A 12217-nucleotide genomic window follows, 5' to 3' on the forward strand; every position below is an offset into this window, starting at 1 on the left:
CCTTTAGAAAACACAAGTTTCGGGAGGTAAAATAGCAATATAGAATGATATATAGCAGTAAATATCCAAATCCAAAAAACCTTTTAAAAAATTTTATTATATAATCTTAAGATGCAAGATAAATTTCTATTTTAAAAATCTTAAAAATGCTTATAATACAGTAAAATTTATGAATTTCATTATACGTAAAAGTCATAAAATGGAAATAAAAACAAAGCAAAATCAATTTTATTATAACGATTTGACTAATTTTTTAAACATTTTTTTAGACTTTGGTTAGAAGAAAAAAAAGTAAATGGAAAAAACTATAGATAAATAAAGAGAGAAAACTTTACGAAAAGTAAAAAAAAATAACTATAAAGAAATAAGAAAAAAGTTGAAATAATAATAATAATAAAAACAAAAAAGAAAAAAGGAAAAAACTAAGTTAAGTATTTTACTGCAATATTGCACTTGTACACTAAAAATCATAATAACACAACTGCGATTTTGCACCAATGAGCTTGTTTCTGACATTATAAAAGTTGAGCTTGATGGCGGTTTGACTTCCGCCAAACTAGTCTTACATTAAAAGAATTGACTGAATAAGAATTAATTACACTTTCTGCCTATGCATTCTAATAACTTGAAGCTCAGTTTAGTAAACAACAATTTCTATAGTAAGTTAATTCTTCTATGTATTAAACTCAAAATATGTATTTTAAACACAAGTACTATAAGTAATTACAAAGATTATTATGTGTAAAGACCAACTTTTTTTTGCATTATTTAAAAAAATTATATAGTTCATGTCATGTCTTCATCGCTTTGTTGTTGCCAAGCGATAAAGACATGATATGAACTATAAAAATAAAAAAATTAATGATGAGCCAATCTTCATAGCAAAAATAACTTATTAACAATATTCATTTAGTTGTACAGCATTTCTAGGATTGTTATATCTCTTTTTTGATAAAACCAAACAAGTGCAACGATTTCAAAAAGAAATTGATCAGATAAAAAAAGATTTTAGAAGTTCATCAACAAATTTTTTTTTTTTTTTATCTAACATGCAATTAGCTTTTCTTGCACTTGATAATACTTGAATATTTCATTTCAAGTTAAGAAATTATTCAAAAATCCCTTTCACAATCATATTTATACTTATGCATTCAACTTTCAATCATTTGCACACAGATACATACATACACACATACATACATACATACATACATACATACATACATACATACATACATACATACATACATACACACATATATACATACACACATATACATACATGTTTGTGTGTAATGTATTTATATATGTATGTATGTATGTATGTATGTATGTATGTATGTATGTATGTATGTATGTGTGTATGTGTGTATGTGCAGTAGTGTGCAAAAGTAACCTGACAAGCGCATAACTGGAGACTTTTGAATGAAAAGTGCAATTTCTTTCAAATTTTTACTGGAATGTCAAAAAAATTGATTATAAATCTAAAAGCATATGAATTTTTACTAAATCTAAGCAATCTAATCATAAAAGTTCATTTTATTGAAATATGTGGCCAAAGTATCCAGGCAGAACTAAAGTAATAAAATTACAATACTTTTGTAGGCTTTTATATAATTTTTAAAAGCAATAAATAAAACAAAGTATTTTTAATTAAAAAAAAAAGGTTGTTTTGTATAAATTTTTAAAACAAGTTTAGCTGTTAAAGAACCGGTATTGAGTGCAATTGAACAAGGCAAAACTACAAAAACCATAGCGGATCAGTTTGATATAGGGAAATCAACAGTTGCGGATATATATAAAACATGTAAGGAAAGAAATAACAGAATCTCTCTGGAAGTCAGGAAGGCCTCTAAAAACATCTAAAAAAGAAGATAAAAATTGTACTTGTGCCGTGAAAAAAGATCCACGCAAAAATTCTGTCTTATTAAATGCTGAAATAACAGATTCACACTTGAGATTTGCTTATGAACATTTAAATTGGGTAAAAGAACAATTGTCAAAAGTACTTTTTAGTGATGAATTTAAGTTTATGTTATTTGGATCTGATGGTAGTAAGTGACCGAGGCCTCGGCCCCGGCTAAAAACAGAGGTTTTTGCAAACCCGGCCACGGCCCTGGCTAAACAAACACAATTTGCAGGGGTTACTAGCCGGGGCTGGATTTTTGTTGTTGTTGTTGTTGCTGTTTTTTTTTATTTTGTTCAAGTTAAAATTTGTTAAGAAAGTTTAAAAAAATATAAAAAAAAGTCACAAAAATAATATATACAAATATAATATAATGTTCATAAATATTTACAATGACAAATAAGAAATAAGACATATTATAATAAATTAGGTTTCTTCCTCTGATTCTGATGATTCTGTGTCCCAGACATCATAGTATTTTGAATTAGGTGGTGTAAAGTCTTCAGGGGCATCACATAAATATGTTGAATAAGAAAGAGCCCTTAAATTGTATTTAAAAAAAAGAAGTGTTTCAACATTCTGTGTTGTAAGTCTAATGCAATCTTTTTGTATTAACTTTGAAACTTTGAACTCCCTCTCACTTGTTGAGCTTGAGGGTGAACATATATATACTTTTGCCAAGTTTGCTAGCATTGGCAACTCGCTTATCACGAGATTCCAATATAAAAGTGGATCTTCTGAAATATCTATTAATGGATCTTCTGAAATATTCGCTTCATTTTTGAATACTTTTGAAGCTCAATTTTAGCAGACTCGGTTGCGTGTCCCACATTTAACTGATGACGATTTAAAAACCTTAAAATATTTTTGATGATGATGATGATGGTGAGTATGATGATGATGATGATGATGATGTAGAGATGATGATGTAGAGATGATGATGATGATGGTGATGATGAAGACGATGAGATGATATATATACCTTTATATAAAATATATCATAAATTTTAAATAACAATAATATATTTATAAGGAATATCAATAGTAATGAAGCCCCGGTCACAAACCCGGCCCCGGCTATGTTTTATCAAACCCAGCCCCGGCCCTGGTCAAATATCAACCCCGGTCGCTTACTATCTGATGGCATTAGATATGTTTGTTGGCTAAAAGGCGATAGAAACGATCTTAAATATCAGCTACCAACAGTAAAGCACGGAGGTGGAAATGTTATGGTCAGGGGTTGCTTCAATAGAGATTATATCGGTTCTATTCATTTGATTAATGGCATAATGGATAAAAATATATATCAAGATATCATTAAAGTTGGTATGCTAAAGACAAAATGCATCGAAGATGGATATTTCAGCAAGACAATGATCCAAAACACTTCAACCCTTGTAAACGACTTTTTCAAGACCAAACAAATTTGATTAATGGAGTAGCCTTCACAAAGTCCTCACCATCATATTGAACATGGATGGGAACACCTTGATCAACAAATTTCAGGTCAAAAATCAACAATTAAACATGATTTATTTAAAATTCTGAAACAAGAACAAGAAAAAATTGGACATTAATGTGAATTATGAAGCTGGTGGACTCAATGCCTTGTCAAGCAGTAATCAATGCTAAGGGTGTCAAGCAGTAATCAATGCTAAGGGTGTCAAACAGTAATCAATGCTAAGGGTGTCAAACAGTAATCAATGCTAAAGGGTTTCCCGACAAAGTATTAAAGCAATTTACTTTAAATCACAAATTTTTAATTAAAAAAGTATAAAAAAAATTTCCTTTAAGTATATTTTTCTGCCTAGATACTTTGCACATGCATATCTCAATAAAATGAACTTTTTAGATTAGATTGCATAGATTTAGTAAAATATATATTTTTATATTTGTATTCAATTTTTTGACATTCCAGTATAAATTAAAAAAAATTGGACTTTTTATTCAAAAGTTGTCGTATGCGGTAGTGGTGTAGTGGTAAAGCGCTTGCTTTATAAGCAAGAGGTTTCGAGTTCGATCCCCACCACGTCCCTGGTAGTACCGCGCTCAACTTGTTTCTCCGCGCAGCGGCTTTATTTGTCAAGGTTCGTGTTTCGGAGTTATAGAGTTGAGAGAGGATTATAACCACTATTAAGTAGCCTCCTCATCTGTAGTGGCCTTCTCGGCCTTGAGGAGGTGAATAACAAAAAAAAAAAAAAAAAAATCTGTTATGCCCTTGTCTGGTTACTTTAGCATGCTACTGAATGTAAGTATTTATGTATGCATATATGCATGTATTTGCTTACATATATATATATATATATATATATATATATATATATATATATATATATATATATTATATATATATATACACATACATATATATATATACATATATATATATACATATATATATATACATATATATATATACATATATATATATATACATATATATATATATATATATATATATATATATATATATATATATACATATACACACACACACACATATATAAAAATTTTATATGTGATTTTCTACTAATTTATTTATTTACACATTTTAAGAAAGTTTGTTTAAGATCAGCATTTATATATAGAAATATATACTTTTGTTGTTTAATTTTGAAAAGTAAAATCAAAAGACATTACCAAATGACCCTCTCAATATATTTTCTAAAAGATTTACTATCAATCATACTAAGTACTACTGAAAACTCACACTTCTGACTAAAGAAAATAAATGCTACTTGCTGTATGTGTTGTAAATGTTAAATCTAGAATATTTTGGAATGTCAAGAGATTTTTGAAATGTTGGCGAGTTTACATTGATAAAGATAGTTGTCATTTATTATTTGCTAGAAAGCATGCTCGAAGCCAGATTCTGTTGCCAAAGCATTTGTTTAACTTATTGCATAATAATTGATTAATTATAACTTTAAATTCTTTTTTTATCTAGATTTTTGATTTTAAATATTTTAAAAAAATTCTTTTGTGATGCTGATACTGTTTGATCTATATATTTACACTATATATGATATTTTTGCAGGAGTACTTTTCAGAGGAGGAATATGATATTTTTGCAGGAGTACTTTTCAGACTATTTAACTCACATTAAATTTTTGTTAACATATAAATTCATTATTGTTATGATTTTTTCATTCTTATTTTTTTTCAAAAATATTACATACACCATCACTTTAACAACCACTAAATTTTTTCATATGCAATAACCATCCAAAGTATAGATAAAATTTTGGACCACATATTATTGATTTTTTTTTTGTTCATGCAAAAACCATCCAAAAGAGAGATAAAGTTTACTACTTAGGGTAGAGCGGGACATATTGGGACAGTGGGGCATAATGGGACAGTTATGCCTGAAGCCTTGTATTTCAGCTAAAATATTTTTTTTTGATAAATCTTTTTAAATTATCGTGCTTTATTATTGTAAAAAAAATTTAATTTTAGAATTACCAAAATGCATCAAAAGTTTTTTTTTTTTTTTTTTTCCACCTCCCCAAGGCCAAGAAGGCCACTACAGATAAGAAGGCTACTTATAAATATAACCAGGGTTGGCACCCAAAAACCCAAACCCAAAAACCCACCCAAAAACACACCAAAAACTAAACTTAATGGGTTTTTGGTCTTAAATTTTTTATTTATAATTATTATATTCATAAATTAATTTCCATTCACACTCAAGATTTAATGCTGCTCAAAAATTGTTCTAAAAATAAGAAGTTTAGTGAATCATAAATGAGAATTTATTTTATTTGGAGCAGCAATATTCAAACTTAAAGGTTCAAAACAAAGTTATTTAACATTTTAGTCATCAGCAATTGTGCATCTCTCACCTTAATGTATGTAAATTCGTACAAAAATTGTTGCTTTTCCTCTTCCTAGAAGATTCCTAATTTTGGTCCAAATAATACTAAAGGATGAGAAAAATCTTTTAATGGACTAGTTGGACAAATGTGCAACTGTCGTTATAATCTTGCAAAACTTGCAGGCAATTTGAAAAACTTTCCATTATTTCTATAATTCTCCACCAATTTCCTGATTTTGTGCTTTTTACACTATCCTTGAATAAATATGTTGGGCAACAAATCTTTTTTTAGTTTAAATGTAAAGTAGCCTGGCATAAATTCAGGATAGACTTCATTCAACCATTCCTTGGCTACTTCTTCTTGACTTCTATCCAATGTTTTCTCTAAGTAAATAAGTAAAGTTATAAGGGCTGTAAATTTAAAAGAAAATTTTTATCTGTGATTATTTTAAATTGATCAGATGCAAGTTTTTAATTTTTCTTACAATTTTACAGTTACCTTTATTATTTTTAGTTATATTTTGGATCCGTTATATTGGCCAGAAAATGATATGAAACCATTGCTTTTTAAAAATTTCTTCAAAATATCATCTTTGTATCGTCTTGGATACTATGAGCAATTATGAAACCATTACTGTACTCCAATCATCTTGGATTAGAGTAACATCACAATCATCATCAAGATCATCTTTCATTATATTGATCACTTCTTCATTTACCTTTACTAAGAGTTCTGAAGATATCTGTTTTCTATTTGGGGGCTCGCACTCAGGTCTAAATATTTTAAGCAGCTTGGTAGTCAAGTCAAGATTTTCTACTATGTTAAATGGTATATTAATTAAAAAAAAAACTTGCAATTTGCAAATCCAGTTCATTCTTTTGATTACTTGTTGTTGTAGTAACAAATTTAGAAATGGATGCTTGCCATTGCATTATCATTGCAGTTGAATGAACAATTGACGAATAAAATTAATGAAATTGACGAATAAGAAGAATAACTAATAAAGCTTAAAACAATCTTGATTATTATTTGCCGACATGTTTGGTGCTGCAGATGAAGATGGCCTTGACTCTAAAACTGATATATCGCTAAATACTTTTTTAATTATGCTTTCTTTGCAATAATTACATATTACTCAATTTAGTTGATCACTTAATATGGTCACTTCATTCCACCCACTAGCCTAATTTCTTCCCTCTGATTGATACTTTGACATGTTAATGTCAAATGAAAACCTATAATCTACTTATATTTTAAATTTAACTAGAAAGGTAACTTAATTTAAAAATAGCTTTATATTAGAAAAAAATCTGATTGTTAATAAGCTTTTGTATAAGACAACTTTAAAAAACTTTAAAAAATGAAAAATAGCTTTTAAATAACTTTCACACTTTGTTACTAAAGATTTATAATAAACTTTAGTAACCAAAAGCCAAATAACCCACCCAAAAACCCAGTTGGGTTGGGTTCTTGCTCAAAAACCTGGATTTTTGCCAACCCTGGTTATAACCCTCACCCAACTCTATAGCTCTGAAACACGAACCTTGACGAACAAGGCCACTGCGTGGAGAAACAAGTTGAGTACTGTACTACCAGGGATGTGGCGGGAATCGAACTTGGAACCTCTCGCTTATGAAGCGAGCGCTCTACCACTACACCACTACTGCAAAAGTACCAAAATGCATCAGTAAGTTTGCAAAAAACAAAACTTGCGTAACTTCTTAAGCAATACAACAACTAAAAATTTAACTTGAAGTATCGCGAATTTGCTTTATTTATGTAAAGTTTATATTTTTCAGACAGTATTTTTTATCCTCTTTTAGAATCTGGTTTTAAAAAAATATTTGGAATTGAACTTTTTAATAGTATTAATTTCTTGTTTAAATTAAATTTGTTGGGCATAACAGGACAACAAGTTATTTATATAATTGAATATATTACTGCCATTTTGTGATGCTGTTTACAGTTTAATGATTTTTTTTTAATCTAAAACATTATTTTTCTTTTTTAGAAAAGCAATTTTAGTAACAAAAAATCAAAGAAATTCTTATTTTTATAACTTAACTTCGATTATTAATAGTGTTTGATGTAAACAAAGAAAGTAAGAAGTTATATAAGAAAGACCAATCATCCAATTATACAGCTATATATTTTAAATAACCTTTCTACTCATTGCTCTTTGTGTGTGTGTGTGTGTGTAGCAAAAACGCATTACGGAGTTCTAAGTAACTCAACTCAGCAAATATATTTTGCATCGTTAGAAGTTATATTGCGTCACTCGCGTCTTTTCAAGTACCGCATTGTAATTAAAGTTATTTTATTAACGCGTTAAAAATCATACAAACAGTTTGTTTTTTTCTCACTATAACAAAAGTTACAAATAAAATTTAAGTTCTTATTTAAAAAATCATTTTTATTATTTTTTTCAAATATGAACTAAATTTTATTTTGAAAATTTTTTTTTTTTCATGAAACGTAAAATAATGTTTGTTTATTTTCTTATCATTTTACAGTTGGTTTTTGGTTATTTTATTAACTGTTAATAAATTTTTTCTTATTCAATTTGTGAACTCATTTTATTAATGTTTTTAAACAAGAAAGAGTTTTTTGTTATTGTTTATCAGTTATATATATATATATATATGTTTATCAGATAACATATTCGTGATCATAATTTATTTTCATAAATTAAACGAACGTCATTAAAACATTACGTTATTGAATTAACAATAAACAAAATATCTAATTAATAAAATATTTACATCAAAATAAATCGTGCATTTTTTAAACTATTATGACTAAAAATAAATTTTATATTTAAAAGGAATTTATATATTTAATTCCTTAAGATAAAACTTAAAACACTTAATTTTTTCCAACTAATTTTTAACAACAACAAAAAAAATTATGAAACAAGCTGTTTCTTCAACAAAAAACCGCAACAAAAAAAAAACCGCAAAAAAAACAATTGCGGTTAAATGCTTTTACTTACGACTTTATTTCTTCTGAATAAACGTCACGTCAAAACGTCACGACAATCAAAAGATAATTTAAATAATAACAAATAAAACAAGATATAAGTTTTTGCGTAGCGCTAAACTGCTGAACGCGTAGGCAAATCGCCTTTTCGCAAGCAAAATGCGAGCTTCGTAACGCTTCTTAACAAGGCCATATATGTGTGTATGTGTGTGTGTATATATTTGTGTGTGTATGTGCATATCTGTGTTTGAATATATCTTGTACTTTTTTATTATGTTTGCTCTAAATATTTATTTATTTGATTGTGTGTATAGTTTTCTACTTTCATACGCAATATTTTTTAAAAATAATTTCATACATGTCATTATGATATAACTAATTTTGTTATTCACTACATCACATGTTTGATCGGATAAGGCATTAAGTTGGTATTCTGTTTGCACGAGGTTCAAATCCATTTGAGTGTCATTTTTACATTTTTTCATCCCAGATAATATACCTAATAGTTAGATATTATAACCTCGATAAATGTTCATTATTATTATTAGATATTATAATTTTTTATTATTATTAGATATTATAATTTTTTATTATTATTATTAGATATTATAATTTTTTATTATTATTATTATTAGATATTATAATTTTTTATTATTATTATTAGATATTATAATGTTGGCTTGTTTGTTTGGTATATTTAATGTTTCTCTTGCTGATACGGAACATTGTCCCGCACTTTTTTCTTTTAAATCTTTGTTTTCCATTGGATTTAATATCTGATTTTATACATTCAGAGTTCGTGTGTACTACCTAGATCTTTTATATTTACTCTGCATCTATAAGCAGAATCCATTATAATCCACCATTTGTAGGAAATTCCATACATACAAAACATATATAAAGTTTTGAACTTTAATTAAATTAATTGAATTAAAGTTCAAAGTTTGATTGTGTGTTGTAACAACAAACTTTTCATCAAGAAATAAAATTTAAAGCAAAAAAAAAGAACATAAAAGAAAAAAGAATGTAATCGAAAAAAAAAATTTCTTAAATTAAAAAAAAGTAGTATAAATTAAAAAAGCTTTAACTATTTTTGCATTTTTCATTTGTTCATTTATGTTCTCTGTAGTGTCTGCTGATTGTTCATTTATTTAGTTATGTTCTCTGTTGTGTTCAATTATTTAGCTATGCTCTTTGTTGTATGTCTCTGTTTTGTATGTGGTGAATCTTTTTTTTAATTATAACTTTTAGTTTTATAACATAAAATCAGCACACGTATTGTGAGATAACTTTAAAAAAGTTAAAAAAATTGTTATATCATTTTCTTCAAAAAAAAAAAAAAAAAAAAAAAAATTTTTAATTTTTAAAAATAGAGTAACAGATATTAAACAAATGCTTCAGTTCCATTTATTTACCTTTACATTGAATAGATCTGAATTCTGTGAACTTTTATAAAGTCTCGGACAATTTAATCTTGCTTTTGAAGAGCAACTTTGATCAAACAATCCAAAAGCTAATGGAGGTAGAGCTGTAAATATGACATTATATAATCCGATACACCACTTATCAAAAAGAATTTGTCCAGAAAATCCATTAGAAAAAGCAAACCATAACTAAGTGAGAAAAATCTGTTTGTAAAAAAATGTTCTATTTTGATAATATTATTCTCAATTTAAAAACATTTAATGCACATAAAAACATCTAATGCACATAAAAACATTTTTGTAAAGTTTGGTAAAGCAAATTTAACATAAGAAAACATTTTTTACCTCTATAACATATAAACAAATATTTTTGTAAAATGAATATAAAATAAGTTTGGTGAGCCGAGAGTAGCTAAATGCACCATGTACAAGCAACAGTTTGTTCAAAAAGCGAAACTAAAAGTAAACATAGTTTAGTATAATAGTACATATATATATATATATATATATATATATATATATATATATATATATATATATATATATATATATATATTTGTTAAAAAAAATTTCATTGTTAAAAAAAATTTTTTAATAACATACTTTAAAACGGGGATACTTGGGACAATTTTCAACTTTGAACAAATGTAGGACTAAGTGAAAAAGTTATTACTTTGAAGAAAAAAAAGTCAAAACATGGGTCTTTTTGTGTACATAACCACTGAGTTTCCATTCTTGTGATTTAGATTATTTATAATTAAAACAAAAACAAAAATACTTGTCCCAAGTAACCCCACTACAAGGTGTTACTTGGGACAATGGCTTTGTTCAAGTTTATTGAAAAAAAAAATTAATTAATTAATACATTTTAATGGAAATTAAAGTTGATCAAATATTTGAATTGGAATGTAATGGAATTCATAGCTTTTTGATTGATTACATTCATGCTTAAATGAACTTTAAATTTATCAGTGTAACCAGCATATGACAGCATGCTGGCTCCAAAAAGCCTATGCAGGATTTTTCTAAAAAGGTCTATTTTTGCAGGTTTTTTACCATATAAGCTTGATTTGAAGGCCCATAAATATGTAAACGGTTGTTTTATAACGACATTTAGATTAAAGTAAAATAAGCAACGTTACATTGCCTTATAAAAAGATCATTATTTATCAGTATTTATCAGCATTGATATTATTGCTTAAAAATGTAATGATAGTTTCCAGAGAAAGCTCAAATGATTAAAAGAATGTAGAAAAATTAATGGATCATTTTGGAGATAATGTTAAGTAACTGAACAATACACAATCCAGGAATTTTAAATATTTAATTGATATTATAATTGATATATACCAAGTTTTATTTAAAATAAAAATTTACCTTATAACTTGTAAATCTAGAAAGTCTTGGATGACGTTAGATAATGCTTGCATTTCATTATGCAAAATACTAATGCTCAAAATTCAACACTTTAAATCAGATAATTAAAAAAATTTGTGATAGAATAAAGTTTGCTGATCATTTAAAGATAATGAAATATTTGTTTTTTCAAAAGGCCTTCATAAGATAAAAAGCTCAAGGCCCATGGGGGATTTCTGCATAGCCTCTTGGGCCATATGAACAACTTTTGATATGAATTTCATATCAAAAGTTGTTCATATACTGGCATATGAACAACTTTTGATATGAACTTTCTTTTTTGGAATAAAGCTAAAACAAATGAAAGTACCTATTATGTTATTAATAGTAGGTCTATAACACCTAACCTTATGCAAAGAATGGAATAGGATGAAAAATGATAAAATAAACGTATTATAGGGAATAAACATAATTTTGGATTTACATTAAATATGCCCCAAGTAAAAGCTAAAGAAAAATACTGCTAATAAACTTTCATCCAACTCTGCTATTTCAAAACAATGTTTGTAAAAGCTCAAGCATGAATTAGCTGTGAAATATGGGATGTGAGGCCAACCTAACAAACTAAAATTACTCATATTGTCCCAATTAACACCACCATCCCAAGTAACCCGGTTTTACATAACCTGTATGTCATGTTAAAAATAATTTTTTAATAACAAACCTGTATGCTA

General features: G+C 27.0%; 1 protein-coding gene across 1 annotated transcript in view; it reads right to left on the reverse strand.

Moving 5' to 3' along the window:
* Positions 1–12217, reverse strand: part of LOC101236936 (phospholipid-transporting ATPase IB) — a 93860-nt gene that overhangs the window by 3324 nt on the left and 78319 nt on the right. Inside the window, exons 30-32 of the mRNA XM_065811173.1 lie at positions 10473–10583; positions 10119–10316; positions 2–80 (exon numbers count right to left, since the gene is read on the reverse strand). Coding sequence (XP_065667245.1) covers positions 2–80; positions 10119–10316; positions 10473–10583 — 388 coding nt within the window. The remainder of the gene's footprint in view (position 1; positions 81–10118; positions 10317–10472; positions 10584–12217) is intronic.

This window comes from Hydra vulgaris, chromosome 12, assembly GCF_038396675.1.
Source record: "Hydra vulgaris chromosome 12, alternate assembly HydraT2T_AEP".
NCBI lineage: Eukaryota > Metazoa > Cnidaria > Hydrozoa > Anthoathecata > Hydridae > Hydra > Hydra vulgaris.